General features: G+C 40.3%; 1 protein-coding gene across 7 annotated transcripts in view; it reads left to right on the top strand.

Moving 5' to 3' along the window:
- Positions 1-22799, top strand: part of PPP2R2C (protein phosphatase 2 regulatory subunit Bgamma) — a 210212-nt gene that overhangs the window by 113900 nt on the left and 73513 nt on the right. Inside the window, exon 1 of one of the 7 annotated variants that reach the window (XM_065659706.1) lies at positions 1091-1134. The exons of the other annotated variants lie outside the window; for them this stretch is intronic. Coding sequence (XP_065515778.1) covers positions 1122-1134 — 13 coding nt within the window. The 5' untranslated portion in view covers positions 1091-1121. Of the gene's footprint in view, positions 1-1090; positions 1135-22799 lie in introns of those variants that run through there. 7 annotated transcript variants of the gene reach the window in all.

Here is a 22799-nt window from a genome sequence, read left to right as displayed (position 1 = left end):
TGTAAATAAGCACTGAGATCACCCTGACATACATAATAGATTTTTTTTTTCCCTGTTCAGTACTTTCGTGCATTTTCATATCTTCTAGAAAAGAAAGGCTTTTGAAGAAGAGTGAAAGATAGAAACTAAAATGGAGAATCTATTTCTACAGAGATCCATAAGGTTTTTCTCTTTGATGCTGTACAGACCTGGAGTGAAGTGTTGATGATTTGGGCTGCTCTGCTTTGAATACCAGTATTAATGTAAAATGGGTCCCTTAACTTTCTCTCTGAATGTTCTGGTGACAGAAATACAGTTTGTTTCTCTGAAACAGAGCACTTAATTTATATGCTTGTGTGATTTTATTTCCCTTCTTCCCCCCTTTTTTGTTTTCCATTAGTAAGATCCTGTCTTTAAAAGAGAAAGAGCACCTCTTTGTATGCTGTACACTGATTTTTCTGGGCTCCATTTTAAATTGTATTTTCTGAAGCACTTAATGCTTCTTAAAGCCCTACAACAAGCATTCTGCGGAACTGTTTTTGATGAAGGGTTAACTGTTTTATCTGAGTTGAATCCCTTCGGCAGCTGTACAGTGGGTTTCACGCTACGGAGGTTTCAAAGTACTTAATTATTTCAATGACTTAGATCAGGATGGAACTCTCAGCACCCCCCTTGTCTCACTGGTCATTCTAAAATTAGTACCTGCTTCTTTGGGGTTAGGAGTATGAGGGAGGAAACTCTCCTGAGTCTCAGCAAGTTACACTGGTGGAAGTGAATATAGCAGCTTGAAAGATCTGGGCTGGAGCTTGTGACTTTCACTCTTGCAAGCCTGGGAGTGTCTACTGAGGAAGTATTTGTCCGTTATTGAAAGTGATTGGGAGAACAAGGTGCTTGCTTACTTACAGGATCAAAAGCTTTTTTCCTGCTTGAAAAATTATCCTTAGATGAGGAAAGTTTTCACCATTTTTTTTTGTTGTCTTGAATTTCTTTGTTTTTTAGGGAAAGCTATAAGGAAGCTTGTGCACAAGGCGACTCTGGTGGCATCTAGAATCCTCAGATTTCCTTGACTGAATCCATCTGGGTTTAGCCCTAAGTATAGTAGACAAGCTGCACTGCTTGCACTGATAAATTATATCTTCCAAATGATAGACCAAGGTACAGTCATGCATACTAACCATTTTGATCTCATTTGAACTCTTTATTCTGTTGCTTTTTGGATAGTTGTGACAGTTCGGTTTGTCCCCATTGTTGTGGACTATCTTTTCATCAGTGTTCGCAAAAAAGAAAGAGACTTCTGGCCTGGCTCTAGCATTTGATGTTGTCAGCTCCTTATGCGTCTGCAGCTTGGGGGGAAACAGCCTCTCCTGAGATTTACAAACTTGCCTTCAGTGGCAGGTAGGCAGAGGAACTGTTGGCAGCATAACTTTATTTGGGTTTTCTACATGTGGAAAAGAAAAACGTGAAAACCTAAACCAAAACTCCACTTCCTTTTTTGACGTACATTTTGATTTTACTTTGCTCAGCAGTCATAAGATGAAATCAGAGACTATGGTCCAACAAAGCATAGATTTTGATTGTAACACCTGTATCATCAAAAAAAATAGATCAATAAAATACTATTCTAAATGGTAGATAATAATTAGGTTTCTTTATATCTTTGTTGGTATCTCAGGTAGCTGTTGGAATGAGCAAGCAATCTCAGTGCTTTCTGAGGTCAGAACTTCTCTTTGCTTTTGTTTTAGATGGGAAAATCTTGTCTCCTACCTGTGTCTTTTCTGAACTATAGGGGAGATTACTGTACTAACACAGGATGTTACCGGTTTCAAGATGTTTTTGGAGTGGTGGTATTGGTTCACGTTTTAAAAGACTTTGGTATCCAACAGAATATATTGCTCTGTTTGGATCGTCCGTGACATAAAAATTAAGGCCGATTAAGCTTTTTTTTGAACTGTCTTATTTGAGCATGACATTGAATATTAATGCACTTACACAGAGGCTATTGAAATTTTGATTTTACGTGGTTTAGACATTGAGTTGGAAGACTTCAGAGCTGCCTTTTCTTTTGACTATAGATTGGGGGGAATGCTCTCTGCATGTGTCTTCTTGATTCCTTCATGCTGCATGTTGCACTGAGGCTGTTTGCTGCCTCCAGCTTCAAATGTTGAGATTTATCCTTGTTTTGGTGTTGTATCCAAATACGAATTCTTCCTGTGGCTTCTCTCTAGTGCTTGAAATTCTTGGGAGAGCATCTGGGATCTGGAATGGATCATAGAATCACAGAATGATTTGGGTTGGAAGGGACCTTAAAGATCATCCAGTTCCAATTCGCTGCCACAGTCATAGAATCATAGAATCATAGAATGGTTAGGGTTGGAAAGGACCTCAGGATCATCTAGTTCCAACCCCCCTGCCATGGACAGGGACACTTTTCACTAAACCATCCAACACAAGGCTTTATCCAACCTGGCCTTGAACACTGCCAGGGATGGAGCACTCACAACCTCCCTGGGCAACCGATTCCAGTGTCTCACCACCCTAACAGGAAAGAATTTCCTCCTTATATCCAATCTAAACTTCCCCTGTTTAAGTTTTAACCCGTTACCCCTTGTCCTGTCACTACAGTCCCTGACAGAGTCCCTCCCCAGCATCCCTGTGGGCCCCCTTCAGGTACTGGAAGGCTGCTATGAGGTCTCCACGCAGCCTTCTCTTCTCCAGGCTGAACAGCCCCAACTTCCTCAGCCTCTCTTCATACGGGAGGTGCTCCAGTCCCCTGATCATCCTCGTGGCCCTCCTCTGGACTTGTTCCAACAGTTCCGTGTCCTTTTTATGTTGAGGACACCAGAACTGCACACAATACTCCAGGTGAGGTCTCACAAGAGCAGAGTACAGGGGCAGGATCAGCTCCTTCGACCTGCTGGTCACGCTCCTTTTGATGCAGCCCAGGACACGGTTGGCTTTCTGGGCTGCGAGCGCACACTGAAGCCAGCTCATGTTCATTTTCTCATCGACCAGCACCCCCAGGTCCTTCTCTGCAGGGCCGCTCTGAATCTCTTCTTTGCCCAGTCTGTAGCCGTGCCTGGGATTGCCCCGACCCAGGTGTAGGATCCTGCAGGGACACTTTCCACTAGACCAGGTTGCTTTAAGCCTCATCAGCTGTGGGGCAGCCACAGCTTCTTTGTGTAACCTGTTCCAGTGCCTTACCACCCTCATAGGGAAGAATTTTTTCCTAGTACCTAACCTAAATCTACCCCCTTTCAGATGATTGGAAGGTCAGATTGACTGGCACATTTGGCCCCTTGTGCACGTTTGGATCTTGCTAAAGGAGATTCTATACCAACTATATTCTAAATCATTAGCTGACCACAATAAAGCAGTCTGTAGATCATGTGGAATTTGCAAGTTTCATATGGCTTTGAAGTTGCTACATAACATCTGTTTTCTATTGTCTGGAAAAAGAATATTAGATTTAAAGAATGAGTGCTGCTGGTGTTCAGCCTTATCGAGCTGGTTCTCCTCTCGAATGTAGTCTTTTAAAATACGTGTACTTTCTGAGAGGTTAATGAAAGGTTCCCATCATTCTCCTGTTTAATTAGTACAATACAGCAAATAATTGAAGAGCATGTCTATCTTTTCAATTGACAGCAGTGGGTCACACTTTCGGCACACACATAATTGTTAATTTTCTGTGTGTATCATTAGTGGAACAGGAAGATGAGTGAATTTTTGCTGGGTTATGATAGTGTCTGTGATGACATTCAGCTGGCCTGTAATGGTCTGTGTCAAGTGCTTCCCCTCTTTGTTCTCCACCAGTGTTTTGTGATAAGTCTTTATATCGATTGTATATCTATCTATTCAACATTTGGGGGAGGTAAATTCACTTTCTCTGTTCTAGAAAATTCTGATGTTATTCAGTGGTGGGTTTACATTATGAAGTATCGTGCTCCTCTGTTTACAATCTTTAGGGAAATTCTGTCTGCCAGCAAAATAATTTCTGAACAGAAAAGCCCTCAGTTTCCTTCTACAGGAGATAAAGTGGACACCACATTGGAAATATCTGGGAGCTCGCAAAGAAAATTAAAGCTAACCATATGTTTTGATGTAAGGCTCTGGAGTTCAGTGCCTGCTGTGGCAGTGCTGGATGTGGACAGGCTGTTCTCCAGCCCCTGATGAAGGACTAGAAAAGGATGGCTTAGGCTGTCCTTAACCACACGTTGCAGCAAGACTAAGGCTGTTGTGTCATGATAGATTTCTGTTAGTATAGATAGTACTATAAAAATAGTAAAATGCTGAACATAATTTTAAATTCCAGATAATAAATGAAAGGGATTTTATAGGCACTAATTACAGAATTCAGAAACAACGGAGACACAGGGACGTTTTAAATGTTAAATGAAAAACATGCTTGATGAAATCAAGTACTCAAAAGTCAACAAAACTTGAAAATTTGCTCATGTTTTCTGTGGGCTGCTTTTGTATTCAGCTGTAAAACCACAAGGTAATTTTACTTTAGCTTAGTAGTCACTCAGTGAATTTATTAAATGTATAGGAAGGGATCTTGAAAAATAGCCATGGCAAATGTTTTTGAGCACTTGACCCAAAAGGTTTCCCTTTATTTGAAAGGTCTTCATATATAACTAAGCATATTTAATAACTCAAGATGGTCCAGTTAGATAGTGTCTTGAGTTAAAGCGTGATGATCATCTCATTAGCTCCAACTCTTCAGCACACAGGAGTAAGGGTGAGTGTCGTCAGAAGCAAGTAGGAGAGGATGCTGATTTGATATGTTCAGTGGGAGAAATCTCTAAGTTGATTTGGGAGAGGACTGTGCTAATGCAATAAGCACACGCTAAGAGAGACCTTACAGCATAAGGAAAGAAAAGTTAATTTGGATTTTCAGCTTTTAAAAGGGATTCTGTGGAGATAAAGCAGTTACTAATATGGTCATGGTTTTAATATAGAAGGTAACTCTGACCCATTTAAAGTGCAGTCCATATAGTCAGATGTCTGTTCAAGCAATGCGCCTAATGGATTTGCTATATTGATGAAATGGTGCCAAGTGGGAAACATGATAGGAGACAAGGCAGAAAACCAGGAATAAGCAGATCTTTAAATCTCATTGACATTCGTGGCAAGAGCATGAGTTTGGCACAATGGAGGGTTTCCAGAAAAGGCTTCAGTTTCTCATACCAGAGGGCAGGGGCAGGACTGTTATTACTCTGCCCTATTCTATACAAGAAGTGAATGTAGTAGTGTTGCATGGTGTTTGGTTTTGTAGTGGTTTATTTTATCTCACTGCATTCCCATCTGAAAACACAGCAAACATGGTTAGCAGCTAAAGTGATGGTTCTTCAGCAGCAGCAGCATACTGATGGGAGCTTTTATGTACGTTCAGCACCATAACATCACTGAACATCGCTGAACACTTGCTCGCTGTGCTGCTGTTTAATGCTGCTCTAGCTGCTTCTGACAAATTGATGTACTGGCACATCAGGATCCTGTATTGGTCCGTCATAGGGAGACGGGATGATTGGTAACCTTGTTCCCTTGCCAGGGAGGTGGTTATAAATACGCTACAGGAGGAAACCACCCCTTAGCCTTCTCTTCCTGCTCTTCCAAAAGGTATTTTCACTTTTCTTCATTATGAAGATGGTGCTAGCTCATCCTGCCTAATCAAAGATTCCAAAAAAACTGATGTGCTGTCACATGTCTTTGATGAAGCAGTGCTATGGGTTTTGACTTTGAAACGTACAAGTTTTATAGTGAACTTATATTTCCACCAGCTTACACACTTCTGCACTGCTCCTTTCTTACAAAAGTTAAAAGTGAAATACTTGGAATTCCCTTGGGCAAGTAGGTAATTCTGACCTTTGAAGAAAACATAGAGAAGCCTCTTTCTAATATAGTGTTAGTTACTTTATTTCAGTATTTCCTGCTTTTCTCTTTGGATTTTATTTCTTCACCTATTTGTGTAATGAAGCTATTGGTGAGTTTACATTGCATCAGCAATTAAGGATTAGTTTAAATGTTAGCTTAAAAAAAGTATCTGCCACATGAGTTGATAGGAGAAGTCACAATTAAAGAGTTAATATAATGACTAGGTAGCACATTTGCTCTTCAATGTGCTAAATACCATGGGAGCAAAAATTGCAAACTGGCAATCATGTTCAATAGCTAATGTTGTACCCTTACCTTAATGCATTTAGAAATCAGCTAAGCTGATACCTATCTCCAGAAGTTGTGTAGAGTCTTTGCACTTTCTTGTGTAGCACACAGTCTGGACATACTCCAGCTCAGACTAAAATCTCAGAAAGTAAGCAGCTGGTGCTGTTTTATTCAGTAATTATTCTGAAGTCCTCTTGTAAATACACGTTGCAAATTTTATTACCTGCTTTTTGCCAGTATAATTTATATAGCTTTCTATAATAGTGTTAGCAGTTAATATATTGTTTCTTGCTTGCTCTGCAGTGGGGATGTATTTCTTTCTTGATGAATACAATGATTCAGACTAAAGCACATAGTCAATAAACATGTCGTACAGTAAATACAATGAAATGATCAAACAGCAAAAGTGAAAGCAGAACAAAAAAATTCCCCAGAAGCCCTCACCCAACCTAAAAATGAGCAAACCTCAGATCATTTTCCCTCCATTTCCTCAATAATAGCAACAATAACACAGAAAGTAGTGTATTCTTTTACAGGCTAAAAAAGGTCTGATTCTGGAAATGGCTGTTCAGCTGTCACTGAGCAGTACTTCCTAATGCTATCAAAATACACTGCTAAAAGGGATAAAAAGGGATAAAACCCCAAACCCTAAAAGGCTGTAAGGGTTATTGAAGGGAGATCCGCATTCTTTCTTTTAAATTCAATTAGGGGTTTAGAGTGTTTATCCAGGTTTTACCCATTAAACTTTGGTGGTTTTGAAAACAAGCATTCCATGTAGGAAAGTCAGTTATGTTAAAGTCATTAGGGGGTGTGTGTATGTATGTATTTTGCCCTATTGTTTCCTAGCATTTTCACAGAACCTACTACATAAATAAGCGACTGTGTAAGCTCACAATATCTAGTTACGGCTTATGTTTAACATGTGTTTTAAATAATTTTATCATGCCGCTTCTGCTGTGGTAAAAGTAAAATCAGGATGTTGTCATGCTACTCAGGAAAAACTAGGGGCCCTAGGGGCACTGTATTACAGATTCGTGGAGTTAATTCTCATTGTTTCATATAGCAATTAATTACAATTTAAGCATAAAACCTGTTAACAAAAACTTTTTCAATTACAAAAAAGTAACAGAAGGCTCAGGTTAAAGTGTGGGTCGTTGTTTGCTAAGTCTTTGAGCCATAGGGTAGTCTGTGGGGTTGGTGGGGCTTTGTGGCTTTGGGTTTGGTTTTTTCCTTCTTTTTGTTCACAAAGGCTCTTTTTTTGTGTGTTAGGGTTAGCACAGTCCCATGGCAATAGCAGCTCTCACTGAGTGCCAGCTGGGGCTCTTTGCAGCATCTCCTACTGGTTTATTTCTGATACAGCTTTGGCACCAGCACTGGCTGAAACCACACTGTTCTTAGGACATTTTCATTGAAGTCAAGCTGTTATAACACCTGGTGTCAGCATGTGGAAAAAGAGAAAAAAAGAAAGCAAAAATCATGGGTGTGGAGAAATTAGGTGGCTATCGTAGCACTGAGCATTGTGTCTGCTTGTTGCTTTGTTTCTGCTGCAGTTGCAGCAGAAGGGAAGCTCAATGTGATTGTCAATGTCTCTACAATGTACTACAAATCCTTATATTTCTATATCTGTTGTTTAATTCTTATTAGTTTGTAATTAAATATTTGTAATAAAATATTCAGCTATCTAGTCATGGAAAAATACTTAACTGATCCGGTTTCCTGCAGACAACAACTAAGCCAATACAAAACCTCCTCAAATGCAGACATTACAGTTGCATTATTCACTGAATTTTTTAGTAGATGGTTCTATTTGTTCCCTTGTTCCTGTTGGTACGACCAATAATATATTGGATTTTAATCCATCTTGTAGAAAACTATTTGATGAACAAATGTGTTATCTCAGAAAATGAGCATCATTTTTAATAGCTTGGAAAACTGCTGTGTTCTGAAAAGCTTTTATCAAAACTTTAATAGGCACAGACCTGTTAAGGAAACAGATATAAGGCAGGGAAAGAAAAGGCTGCTGTGGAGGCTTGGTTTGATTAAAATGTTTTGGTAAAGAATCCTTAATTATTTTAAAGAAAGCCACTGTGGGGTCTTTTCTCCTGCGCTGATAACAAACTGGGAAGTTTTCATATTGCATTCAGATATGTGATGTGAAATGAATTAATTATTAGCTATATCTCCTTGGGGCATATGCACTATAAATAGCTTTTCCAAGTCTATGGCTTTATTCTGCTCTGCACTGTATTGTCAAATTGCAGACCAGAGTAGAAGGGTCTCCCATCAGTTGCACTCTGAAGCGATGCATATTATACAGATTTGGCTTTTCTAGACCAAGGTTTATATTTATGGTACACAAGCAAATGGAGGACTCCTTGGTTTACCAACCCCTAATTTTTCAGGGTCTCAGAAACAAACCCTTTTGTTTCTATCACCTGTAACTGTTGTCAACAACATCAAGAAGGGGGAATCTAGGTTGAATTATTGAACAAGGCCTATAACGCTACCAGTAAGGGTGGAAAAAGGCCTTTTAGTTAGGGCTGTGATCAGCCCTTACTGCAGCGCCGCACATCAGCTGTATTAGCTTTATGTTTTGTCACAATAGCAAATACAAGAGAACTGGGGTTGTAAGTTAGTTTACAGCTTTAGACTTTAACAAGGAGTCTGATCATGAGCCCAGAAGACCATGGTGTTTTCTGTGGTACCTGAACTCTGGCATGTTGCTCATTTAGAGTTTTGTTTTTAAGAAGAGAGGCCTCTGTCCTCGCTGGTAACACCTACCCTGCCTTTAAACAAACAAGCCCAGTGTGCTGCCCAGGATAGCTCCAGAGAGATTTCCTTCATTTGCACTTACCAGAATCTGAGGGTGTTAAAATTGCCATGAGCTTAATTCTCTATCTGTCCAGTTCAGGATGCTCATAAATCCTTGATAATCTCCTATGTGTTACTCTTTCACCACTCCAGACAAGGTATGAACTTCAGACTCTTGAGGAAGTGATCACCCTAAGGAATCCACATCTTCATATTCATGTCTGTAAAAACTATAGCTACTTTCTTAATATTGAAAACAGCAGTTTGAACAAGAATGCTTATCACCACGTTTTGATCATTTCCTTGATAATTTTTTTTAGGTCTTCCAGGACTATTTATGGTTGTGATAGATAGTGTACAGACTACAGCAGTTAAGGATGCTGTGGCAAACTCTGCTGCTCAGCCAGGTTCCTGCCATGGCAGCCTGGCTGCTCATACTGCCCTTCAGGAGTTGTGAGCATCTGGTGAAGAGTCTCTGGTGAAGGTAGCAGCAGCCTTGCCTTTGCAGTTAGCAGCCACCTTCACACAGTGTGAAGTATGGCAAGGAGAGTTTGTGAGTAAGTTCTTCAAGGAGGATAGGAGAGTGCAAGGAGACATCCCCAGAAGATCAGTTTCTGCCCTGTGGCTTCCAGGATTGCAAAGACTTGGATAATGTATCGCTTTTCAGTCGTTTTTGGTGCAGACACAGTTAATGGGTCTATTAATTGTCTACATCTTGGAGAACAGGAATGCCTGTTCTCAAGTTACCACATTGGCCTGTAGAGGTTTCTAAACAAAATTGATGCTGCTTCTGTTTTAAAACACCAGATCCCCAAGTACATAAGTATGCAAGTCAGAAGTGCCTTGGCTTAAAAGCCACCCAATTCTGACTTAATTCTGGTTGAGGTGGACTCAGCCTATGAATCTGTGGGGGATCCTGAGCTGTAGATGTGTTCAGATTCTTAGTGAATTCCCTGAGCTTGTGCTGAGCTCTATGTGGAGCTTGTTCAGTAATGCTGTAGAAGGTTGGGGGGGGGGTGGGGAATGGGAGGAGGAGAGGGAGCCCTTTTCTGTGGACTACCCGTGTTGGGGCAACTTGGGAACTGGGAGACTGTTTTCAGGCTTAGCCCAGGGGAGTTTGAAGGCACTGGTTCTGGTTTCTACCAGGTGAGAGGCAAAATTGGATTGGGACCTTTGGCATCCTGCCATTAATTGAGCCACCACCCCGCACTGTGCTGGACAATCTGCTGATAGCGTCTGTGATTTCACCACCACAGGCTCTAAGTGTAACCTGTACCAAATTCTCCTCCAGCCTTTCAGCACCAATTGCACTGACATTCATCCTGCTCTGTGTCCCTGGCCTCACTCGAGTATGGCACTTTGTGGCATCACAGTATTTCTTTCCTATCAGTTTCTTGAAGTCCAAATTGCTGCTGGGCAGCCAGGACCCAAGAGCTGAGAGTTGGGGAGAAAATAACAAAGGTGAATGCTGGCCGTTGAGTAATTAGCAGCAGCGTGGGGAGGTAAGCAACTGTGCTCAGCTATGCCTCTTGTTACATCAATGAGCAAAATGCTTGTTCTTTTGGTTGCATCAATAAAATGGCAGAAGGCGAAACACTTTATTGCTTTATAGTGGCTGCAAATTTTCTACTGGGGTGAAAAATAGTAAGTACAGGTTTAAAATGTATTAAATTTTTCACGTATTATCACATTTTAAGTTGCTTGAGTGATCTTGCATGCTGCCTTGGAGGGATATATCATAAATACAATTATTATTATCCTTTATGCCAAAATGACATTGACATTGGTGGAGGTTCTCATGCAAACTGAATGGCATAGCTCCTGTGAAGGGAAAGGACAGATTTGGTACCTTCTGTTTAAGTTGTCAAGGTTGACTGAATTCTCAGTTAATTTAAAATCCTGCTTTATGGCCTCTATTACACAGGTTTCTGCCCCCTCCTTGAAATCTCTCTCTTGGAGTGACAGAATGTAACCATAAATGTTGCTTTTTTTTTGTTCAATTTTTTTTCTGCTTTGTTGTGTGTGGTTTTGGTTTTGTTCCTTTTAAAGTAACAATCCGCGTTGCTTCACAGGCTTCTAGGGAGGTTTTTCTCCTGCTTTTTGCCTGTAATGTAGGTCTTTAGCACTGGGTGAAAAAATAGATGATTCAATTTTAAAATGCAAACGGAGTCCTTATTTTCTGGGGCTTGGCAAACTTTCCCTTCCATCCCTCAGCCAACTTTTATCCTGTCCACTGGTTCTCCTTCTCTGCGTCATGCTTGCTGACTTCTGCAGATTAGTTTTTATGAGAGATACTATTAAAATGGCTTTGGAGACTCATATAAATTCTCTCTGCAGCTTTCAATTGTTCTTTGCTGTTGTGAAGAATTTGCTGATATTTCTCCAATGCAGCCTGTATTCTGTAAATCAGTGCTGACTCTGTTTCTAATTTGTGCATTAAGTATTTGCAACTTGATTTTTTTATGAAATAAAATATTAAGAATTTTACGTAGGCTTTAATCGTGGGGGAAGGGAAGCAGAGAAAGGGTGTCAATCTTGCTTTGTTGTTCACACAGATACTGAATCTTAGCGCTTACAGGGGCAGCAGGTTTTGCTGCCTTTCATTGGAGGGAAACTGTGAAATGAGGCTTTGCTGTTCACCTGCCTCTTCAGTTTGTTTGCACCAGAAGAGGAGAGTAGACAGAGCCTCCCTTTGCATTTCTAGGTATCTGGCCTTGACTGCTAGAGTCTGAGCATATTTTGAGTATAAAATGAGGATTTTATACAGGAGGAAGCATGAAATGAGTGGGGGTTTTGGTGCATGTTTCATCCTTTGAAGTCAGCAGGAAAACACGATTTGTTTGCAGTGCCCCAGTGTTTTGCTGTAGATGACTGGAGCAGCAAATTCGTGTAATTCAGGCTCTAAAGCTGATCAAAAGTGCAAGAGTGGAAAGTGTAGTGCAGTGGTACTGGAAAAGAAGATTCTGGCTAATGGGAGGCCTGGGGGGGAGGTGTGAACGGCTTAGTCAGTCCTGAACTCATGAAAGCTTAACAGCTATGGTCTGTGGGATGATGGTTTTTACATTTAAGACAATAATGATGTGGTCCTTTCTATTTTTAAGAATTGATGCCAGTGACAGAGTTTTCTGTATTTACATATTTGTATTGCACAAAGCTGTGCCTACAAACCTATTAGCCATCTATTTTGTTCCTCAAAACAATATATTTAATATCAAAAAGTCTTCCACAGACTACTAGTTATTTTAATGTTTATTTCTGCTCTAGTGAAATCTTAGCCAATTTTGATTGTTGTGAATCAATTGATTCTGATTTGTTGCAATTTCATTTTAAGGGACTAAGTCCTATGTTTGGGAGAGCTGTTGTAGGGCCAAATTCACCATATGAGATTTTATCATCTCAGAACCTCATAATTTGCTTGCTTCTGAGCTACCAAACTGAACCTCTGCTACTCTTATAGCGTAACTTGAAAGCACTGCAGTTTATTTAAGGTTTTTCCAACAATTATGATTGGTAGGTAATGCGTGTGTACGTATGAAGGTTAATTAAATCAAGAGGTGAAGTTTGTAGAACAGGGAATGCTTCATTAAGCCCTGTGTGAAGTAACATGTACAATCTGTTCACAATACCCCAAGTGCCATTCACTGAGACACTGTAATTACAGCTTACACACAGTTTCATTAGTTTGTGTTTCTTCTACTGTGGTTGACATGTATGTTGTCTTCACTGAAACCCTGGAATAGAGGAGGGACTGCTCGCTGGTGGGCATCTGAGCATACTGACATTCAGCAAATCATTTTTCCTTTGGGTTTTCAAATGTCTTATCCCAGATGTAATTAAGCTTGTAATTCATCAACTGACACTTCTTTTTTTTTTTTCCCCTCAAATTCCAGATCTAGCTGAAGACTTGTGAAATGGCTCTTCTTGTACACTTGTTTTGCTTTAAACAGATGGGAAACAATAATCATCATGCCCCACTGCTACTAGTTCATGTTTTATTTGTATTGGTTTTTCGCTTCACATTCATTCATTTTTATTTCAAACTGGGATATTATGACAACCTAAAGATGCAGTCTTTAAGAGACTCTTTAATGTGCATGGTGTTTAGGCAACTATAAAATCTAGGTGGCTGTGAAAATACTGGGGCTTCAGTGGAAATTTAACTGTATAGATTCCCAAGAGTTTCTTTTAATAATAGCTGCTACCGAGAACTGTGAATACACTTAAGTAGACTGAAGTGTTATCACCAGTCCAGGCAAATTTGCACCTCTGTTGATATGCATTTAGATGATTCCCAGGGAAGGACTGTTAAGGCTTCAGTTATGATCTCTGCAAGTCAGAGACTAGATGCATAAAAATCCTGGAGAGTCATATGAACATACTTAATATTACCCTTGTGATAAGTCCCATGGGCCTATTCAGGTGAGAGAAATTAAAGATGAGAAAGCACTTGAAGGCACAGGTCTGTAGACAGAAGAGCAATATTAATGAGGGTAATAAAGAGACTAGTGAGGAGGAATGAATGCTGAACTTTATTGAAAATCTTATCACTACATTTTTTTCTTTTATATTAAATCCCTCCTGCATAAATGTTCTTATGCAAAGTTGCTAGACTGATGCAAGAAGAGAATACAGCTGGGAGCAGAGGGAGCAGTAAAACTGACCTTCCATTGTCCTTCTTATGTCCTCTTAGTATCTTTCAATATCTTGAAAAGGTTTATTTTTAGAACTACTACATTAAGAGTATACATGTTACATCGCTGCTATGTGGTTTCCCAGCTCTGCTAAACAGCAGCATGTGCCAGAGCAGTGGTGATCTTCTGTCATCAGTCCTCTGGCTATAGTCTGAAAATACTGAAAAGCTTAAGGCCTGCTCCAGAGCTGTTTTACCCATTGTTACATATTGTAACAAAGGTATTTGGCATACATTAAATTTGGTATCTAATTAAATAATAGTAAAATATTTCACGGAAATTGCCTGCCTAAATTTGCTCATGCCAAGGATGACAGTGTTTTGGTTTGAGATGATGTCCTAAGTTCCTATCTGTGTTCTTTACAGTTTTCAATAGATTGCATGTTTCTCCTGCTGATTTTAATGAGTTCTAGCATTATTTAATGCATTTTAAGTGAGACCATTCTATGGGAAAAGTTAGCAATAAAACCCGTGTGAAATACATGGACTTAAGTTAGCTCTCACTAGTGTATAAATTACTGCCCACACAAAGGCTGATGTAACTTCAGAAACTGTTGTCTGCCAAACCCACCCTGAATCATCTGACGGTGTTTCAGGAGTAGCATGTTTTGGGTCAGAACTTCCAACCTTTGTGCGTATATTGAAGAACTGCAGGAAAGCAGGTGAGGGAATAAGGGAGCTAAAATGTCATCCATTTGCACCATGTAAGTCCAGGAATGGGTGTCAGTGGTGCTGTAAAGCACAGGCTGCAAGGCAGGCATGCTGAGGAGTATAAACTAGCGTAACAGCTCTGGTTTTAGGCATGGTATTTTGTGAATTTATGCAATGGGAGACTGTTGACTATTGGCTTTAGAATGACACATAGGAGATTTTAAAATACATATATATGTATATATGTATTAATATTTGGCCTTCCAAGTGAAGGACTGTATTGAATTGAGGCTGTCATTTATTTGGGTGAGTACAGCATATGTCATGACCAAGAGCAGTTAGTTCTGTCTGCTCAAAATGAAAGGCCTTTTGCTATTTATTCACTTCAGTGCCACAAGAGCGTATGGTGCCTTATAGGTGATTAAAATGAACATGCCACCAGAATCTTATAGCTTAGACAGTGCACAGCAAGAGGTGACAAAAAAAAGGCAGATAAGTACAGGAAGCATGAGGGTTACAGTGGCAAAAGCTCATGAAAATGCTTTCATATACCAATAAAAGCTTTCACTTATGCCTCACATATGTTTCCTCACTGCATGTTGCCTGTGTCTCTTGCTGGTTATTTGATTTTTTGTTTTGTTAACATATTCTGCTCTAGACTTTGGTCCTGACAATGTTTCCCTTGAAGTTCCTGGAAGGAACTCCTAGTGATTTAAACAGTGTTGGATCAATCTCAGTAAGCAGGCTGTTGGGGTGTGGTAATGAAGAAGCTGGCACGTCAAACTTCTTTCAAAATGAAGCGTTTTATTAGAATGAATAATGAGGCACCCTTAATTCTTGTTGTTCATGTAGTAAGTGTAATATTACTTACAAAAATAATACATGCTTTGTCATAACTCCCAAATGCAAAGTGGAAAGGTTTGCTGGTTTTCCCCTCTTAGCATCCCATTTACATCTAACTGTGTATCATATGTCCAGAAAAATGTTTTCTGTAATGTTGAGGTGAGCATTGTGAGGATATGGATTTTTTGTTTTGTTTTTAATATATCTTTCTGTCCCAGTTAGTAAGTTTTGTCATAATTACTGCTAGCTGTAAGTGCATAACTGTGTACATCTTGCTTAAATCCAATTGATCTCCTTGTCTCAGTGATTGTGGTCAATGGCGCAGAATCTAGCTGGAGGTCTGTGACTAGTGGAGTCCCTCAGGGGTTGGTGCTGGGACCGGTGCTGTTTAATATTTTCATCAATGACCTGGATGAGGGAACTGAGTGCACCCTCAGCAAGTTTGCTGATGACACAAAACTGGGAGGAGTGGCTGACACACCAGAGGACTGTGCTGCCATTCAGCGAGACCTGGGCAGGCTGGAGAGTTGGGCAGGGAGAAACTTGATGAAATTTAACAAGGGCAAGTGTAGAGTCTTGCATCTGGGGAAGAACAACCCCATGTACCAGTACAGGTTGGGGGGTGACCTGCTGGAAAGTAGTGAAGGGGAAAGGGACCTGGGGGTCCTGGTGGATAGGAGGATGACCATGAGCCAGCAATGTGCTCTTGTGGCCAAGAAGGCAAATGGCATCTTAGGGTGCATTAGAAAGGGAGTGGTTAGTAGGTCAAGAGAGGTTCTCCTCCCCCTCTACTCAGCCTTGGTGAGGCCGCATCTGGAATATTGCGTCCAGTTCTGGGCCCCTCTGTTCAAGAAGGACAGGGAATTGCTTGAAGGAGTCCAGCGCAGAGCCACAAAGATGATTAAGGGAGTGGAACATCTCCCTTACGAGGAGAGGCTGAGGGAGCTGGGTCTCTTTAGCTTGCAAAAGAGGAGACTGAGGGGTGACCTCATCAATGTTTACAAATATGTAAAGGGTGGGTGTCAGGATGATGGAGCTAGGCTTTTTTCAGTGATATCCAGTGATAGGACAAGGGGCAATGGGTGTAAACTGGAGCATAGGAAGTTCCACGTTAACATCAGGAAGAACTTCTTCTGTGATTGTGACCATATTTTGTAGTAGATTCCTAAATGCTTAGTGTAGAATGTCATTAGCTTCAAGTATTTTTTTTTTTTTTCATTTAATGAGGCTTTCCTTGTCCTTGTATCATAAGAAAGATTCAAATGATTACATTTGCACAGTGGTGGCTTTATCATGTCTTTATTGCTACGCCTCCAGTATTACGCATCTTGCTTGCGTCCCATCTATTCACTTTAATCCTTCTACTGTCTCTGCCATATCCTTTCCAGCAGTATTGTAATTTCTTCCGAGTTTACATAGAAAGTTTCTGTATTCTAAAGGGATTCCACCAGCTTGATGTGAATTCAGATTTTTGTTTAAAGTTGAAACGCATTTAGACTAATGCTGCACCTTGGCAGAATACATTCTCAAATGCATAGGGCAAACAGGATCCATGTTCATTACATGCTGTAAAATGTGGAGAGAGGAGCAGACTTCTTTGGTATTTGTGTCTGAGTAGCGAATGGTAGAGTCTGCCTTGTAAAGTATACTTGTGTTTATGTGTGTTTGTGTCTCCTTTAAGTGAAGGAGAACCACAAAAGTGGAAGAAAACTATTTCCCTTTTTATGGAGATCCCATTATTTTCTCTTATGTAGACTTGAGGGAGATATTTCTTAACTCTTCAGACATGTAGCTATGCAAACAGACAGCTCATGACAGCTGCAAAAATATCTGACTCTTCAAAATATTTTTAAACCCCATTTGTTTGTGTCTTTTTTACCCCATGTAGAGAGCCTTCAAAAAACAGATCACTGCCAATTTTCCTGACGGTTTATACCTAAGAAGCACCAAACAGTACAAAACATTCAGCGTATCAAATGGAAACAGATGTTTAATAAAATGTAATACAATTTATTCACCTGTTTATGTGAGTGCTGTGCATATTTGAAGGGTGTAACTATTTATTAAACAGCTTGCCCATGTGTTACCAAATAGTGGATTGAATTCTAGTGCGTCTGCTTAAGTAGCTCATGAATATGACATTTTGTCTATTTACACCTTTCCAACTGGGTTAAAATGTCAAAAAGATGTATTTTTTAATATAAGTACCTCAATTCTTTTTGACATTATTTTCTGTAGCTCATTTTATATGCCTATCTTTCTTTTGTATTATCATCATGATGGCATTAATTTGGATGTGCAAATTAGGTCTTCATGATGTTGTCATGTCAGCATCTGGATTCAAGATGTGCTGTTTCATAAGCATCACATCCTATTGCATTTCATCGGAGAGTCCCCCTTTCCTAATCTAATTATTCATAAGGAACCTTGGGGATTGTGCTAATGGGCATCTGAAGCTATAAAGAGTAATGAAAGTAGTTGTGTTACTGCTATGCAATTAAGTGTATACAGAATACCATTCATATAATTAAATTCAGAATTTTTACCACTCTTTTCCTACTTTATTGTACATTAATTATTTCTCTGAAGTTAAAAATAATGCTAATGGAATATAAGAGCTTTTTACAAGAGTTGAAGCATTTATAGTCAGAAGTTGGTTTTGGCTTTGATTTTTAAAGGCCTTCAGCAAAGAAGTGGCCAGTTCTAGGACATTATTTTAAAGTATTTTTCATGTTTTATATTAAAAGGTGGAGGATGTTTCTGATTGAGGCAGAATTTGAACTTCTGGGAAACCAAGGGGGATGTGCTGTGTGTTTCCCATTTAATGTTACGTCCATTGGTTTGATTGGGTGTAATACACATCATGCTGCTGCTGGTAATGTGTATCGGTAGTCATTGCAATTTGTACGTTCAGCCTGACCTTTAGTCTGGGTTCAGTTTTCTGTCTTTGTTCATTTGGCCTAAGTGTTCTGATGAATGAAGATAAAGTATTTAGATCAACTAGTCAATATGTTTTCTGCTGATAATTTCATATTAATAAGTGCTGATGGTTAGTATCTTTAAGGTCTACTGACAATGTGATTGAAATCAATGGCAGTTTTGCCTCATTTAGTTCAATGGGAGCAAGAATGAGTCTTTTAGCCAGCAGAAAATTATAAATACCAGTCTCTGTTCATGTGTCATTCAGTATGAGCAAGAGGTTTTATGGTGCTGTCAGGCTGAAAAAAATCCATTCCTTTTTTTATAACAAAACTGCATTTAGCTGAAGTAATCCCTGGGTAGCCTGTTAGAGGTGTTCCAGCTTTGTTATTCCTGAATAATAGGGAATGTGGCCTCTTGCTGATTCTACTTAAGCAAGTAGTTGCTAGTGCTTAAAATAGTTTCAGAGACTGCTGTGCTGCTGAAATTCTGCTTCAGACATCCTGCATTAACCTAGTTATCTTGAATTTTTGTGTGAAATTCAGCCTTTATTTTAATGCTGTGGATTAGATGATATATTTCTGTGTTGTGCAGTTCCTTTTTCCAGAACGCCGTTGGCAGCCATGACGTTCCATGGAAATGAAGAGGCCAAGAAATCCATCTTTGATTATATGCAGCTGGTTGGGATCTCATCCTATGGTCTGGACTGCCTTGACTGTAAAAATCCCGCTATTGTTTTAAAATTGCTCCTCTGCATAGTAGCCTACTACCAAACTGGGTGGTAATTTCGTAATGCAACCCTTCCTGGGTATCCTCTTAGTTTCCCCCCGAGGTACCTACCAGGAGAAATAAGAATGTCTGAATGAGAGTTTAATAGGACCAGGTCCTGTCTGACTGAATGACAATGTTGCAGGGGGACTCACAGCTCCTCTAATCACCACTATAAAACCAAAAGGAGATAAGGAAGAGGGGAAAGGTGCACAGAAACCCTACTTTCTTGGCTAGATTTCCAGATTGCTTAGGACTTTAAGGGTCAAACCCAACACCTTAGATTCATACCTCTTTAATTACTAGAAGACAATGTTTAGAGCTTGCTTGCAATGTTTAGAGAATAGCATGCTTTTGTCTCTACTCAGCAAGCATCTGCACTCTACATTAGTTCATGCTTTAAAATACTCTTAAAATACAGCACTATATTGGTAGGTCATTATCTCCCTTTAAAAGGCAAATAAGTTTTGCCTCCAAGAGAAAAAGTTATAGTGATTTTACCATCTGTACAAAATACTTGGGGTGCTTGGTCACATCAGTGATCTGCAAAGTCGGGTTAACACTGCCAGATTTCGTACTGCACTTAAGGATGCTGGTGCAATGACTGGCAAATTTCCTAGCCATTTTCTGCAGTTGATCACTGCTGTTCCCATTTGCTCTTGAATAAACCTCAGCATTACTTCCGCATCCCTTCTAAGCATATTCTCTGAGATAAGACAGGTCTAAAAAATCTCTAGATAAGAAAAAACCTTCAATCCATTCAAACAACCTTTTTATTTGGTTGATGTTTACTTTTTCAGTTTACAGTGGTAAAGTTTATATTTTATCTTTACATTTTTCTCTGTTAACTGATATTTTTTTCACTTTATTTTGGTTTCCTTTGATCACAGGGTAAAATCCTTAGTCCTCTGCACTAATGTATCGAATAGGGACCAGCTGGCATAATGTTCTTATTGGCTGTTGGTTGCTTCCTACCCTCCCTATTGCTTTTGCATATTGTGTTTTTCTGTGAGAAGATAATGAAAGTAATTGTTTAGAACAATTTAGAGCAATAAAAGATTTGATTTTGAGTTCCTGCCTAGTGTGTGCATCTCTTTAATTATACAAGTAATCCTGATCAATGAACTGTATTTCTGGATGTTCACCTAAAAACTTAAAGAAAGCCTCTTCTTGAACCTTGCATGTGGTTAGTCATTGCTTTCTTAGGCTCAACTTATAAAAATATTCTTTTGTTCTTGCGTTTCATATGCAAATTATTATTCTAATGAACCTTAAGTTTAATTTTGTGCAAATCAGATATGGGGGTGGCGGGGAGCTGCCTGTTTTCCATTGTCAAATCAGTTTCTGTCTTTCCTTTTAAAGCAAATTTCCACACACAAGTTCAAATCTCTTAGATAAAGAATATGCTCATTTTCAAAGATTATAATTGATTTTTGGCCCTGTTTTTAATACTTTGCACTGTAAATGACATCCCAGTGGAGAATAATCATCATACAGATGTTTGAAAGCTCCTTCCTGCCGAGTATGGTAATTGAAGCCTATAAAGTGTCATCAGACTGCACGTTGATTCTAATTAGTACAAGGCAGTTCCTCTTAGCTTTTTATAGTTTTACTGGCCTCTTTCCTTCATTATTTTACCAGCTGGCTAGTAAATCTTGTTAGTTACTCAAAAAAACAGATGAAAAGCATGGGATTTTTCTGGGTGGTTTATAGTGGCTTGTTTTCCTTTGCCAAATATACAATTTTCTGTATGGTTTGATGCTGAATTTCTGAAGCTTACTAGTGTGCTTTTAGCTCAGACTAGCCAGGCACTATGACATGTTTTGAAAGACTTTTAATCTCCCATCTTCAGGAGAAACGTTAGAGCAACAACCATTTTTTCCCTCTTAATAGGGCCTTTATGATAATGACTCTCATATGTCTATTTTCTGAAAAAGGAACTTTTTTAGTGACTGCTTGATGGTTGGATTTTATAGCAGACGGTTTCCCAGGGTATTCTTGGAACAATCAGCAGTGGGATGTAGTGGGCAGATAAGAGTTTTTCTATTGAAAGGAGCTCAAAAATATCTGTGCAAAAACACTGAGAAAAGAAGCTTTGTTGCCTGTTTCAGCTTCAACGTGTGAGTATACTTGGGTACAGGTTAAATTCTGAGGTCTTACTGGGGTGGATTGTGCCTTCAGAAATGTACCTCCCTCTGGTACCCCAAAGTAGTGTCCTTGTATTTCCTCATGTCTTTCTGCAAGCTATTTTGCCATAAATAATCTGGGAGCTCATAGGGCTTTAGAAGAGAGACAGAGGTTGAAGAATTTGCAGGCCCTGGCTGCTTTCTTCAGGCCTCTTTTCTAAGCATGGAAGACTGAAATAAGAGCTTGCTCCCTCCAGAGTCTGAGGCAGGACCCATGATGATTAATTTGTTTTTTAAGGTGAAGTTTGTGTTTCTTCCTTATGTGTGGTGAGCACCTTGTCTGAGTATGTATCTTCCTTCATATCTAGCTCTTAGTGTTTGGCAAGAAAACAGTATGCAACAGCTATGATCTGGAGAACACCTGTAGTGTAAAAAATTAAAGTAGAACGGACCATTTCAGTTGGAAGGGTTTTACAACAGTCATCTAGTCCAACTGCCTGACCACATCAGGGCTGACCAAAAGTTACAGCATGATATTAAGGGCATTGTCCAAATGCCTCTTCGACACTGGCAGGCTTGGGGCATCAATCACCTCTCTAGGAAGCCTGTTCCAGTGTCTGACCACCCTCTTGCTAAAGAAGTGCTTCCTGAAGTTCTGTCCGAATCTTCTCTGGCACAGCTTTGAACCATTCCCATGTGTCTGTCACCGGATACCAGGGAGAAGAGGTCAGCACCTCCCTCTCCACTTCCCTCCTCAGGAAGCTGTAGAGAGCAAGGATGTTGCCCCTCAGCCTCCTTTTCTCCAAACAAGACAGACTCAGAGTTCTTAGCTGCTCCCTATAGGACACCACTTCCAGCCCTTTCACCAGCCTTCCTGCCATCCTCTGGATGCATTCAAGTACCTGAGCATCCTCCTTAAATTGTGGCACCCAGAACTGCACACAGCGCCCAAGGAGAGGCCACACAAACGCTGGGTACAGCAGGAAAACCACTTTTGACTGTCTGGTTACACTGTGTCTGATGCCCCCAAGGATGTGGTTTGTCCTCTTGGCTGCCAGGGCACACCCCTGGCTCCTACTGAGCCTGCTGTCAACAAGCATCCCCAGATCCCTTTCTGCAGGGCTGCTCTCCAGCCACTCCTCTCCCAGCTGATACGTCTGCCTGGCATTGCTCCATCCTAGGTGCACAATTTGGCATTTTGACTTATTAAATTTCATCCCATTAATCATAGCCCAGTGCTCTAATCCCTCTAGATCTCTGTGTAAGGCCAGTTGCAGAACTCCTCTTTATTGGTTTCAGTGGAAAGTGTACTTACTAGTTACAGTATACTTCTACTTGAAGGAGGTGATCCTCCCCCTCTACTCTGCTCTCGGGAGACCTCACTTGGAGTATTGTGTACAGTTCTGGTGTCCTCAACATAAAAAGGACATGGAACTGTTAGAACAAGCCCAGAGGAGGGCCACGAGGATGATCAGGGGACTGGAGCACCTCCAGTATGAAGATAGGCTGAGGAAGTTGTGGCTGTTCAGCCTGGAGAAGAGAAGGCTGCGTGGAGACCTCATAGCAGCCTTCCAGTATCTGAAGGGGGCCTATAGGGATGCTGGGGAGGGACTCTTCATCAGGGACTGTAGTGACAGGACAAGGGGTAACGGGTTAAAACTTAAACAGGGGAAGTTTAGATTGGATATAAGGAGGAAGTTCTTCACTGTGAGGGTGGTGAGGCACTGGAATGGGTTGCCCAGGGAAGCTGTGAATGCTCCATCCCTGGCAGTGTTCAAGGCCAGGCTGGACAGAGCCTTGGGTGAGATGGTTTAGTGTGAGGTGTCCCTGCCTATGGCAGGGGGTTGGAA

This window comes from Lathamus discolor, chromosome 1 (assembly GCF_037157495.1).
Source record: "Lathamus discolor isolate bLatDis1 chromosome 1, bLatDis1.hap1, whole genome shotgun sequence".
NCBI classification, from domain to species: domain Eukaryota; kingdom Metazoa; phylum Chordata; class Aves; order Psittaciformes; family Psittacidae; genus Lathamus; species Lathamus discolor.
Note: the sequence above shows the minus strand (reverse complement) of the source record. Positions and strands in the feature narration are given on the sequence as shown.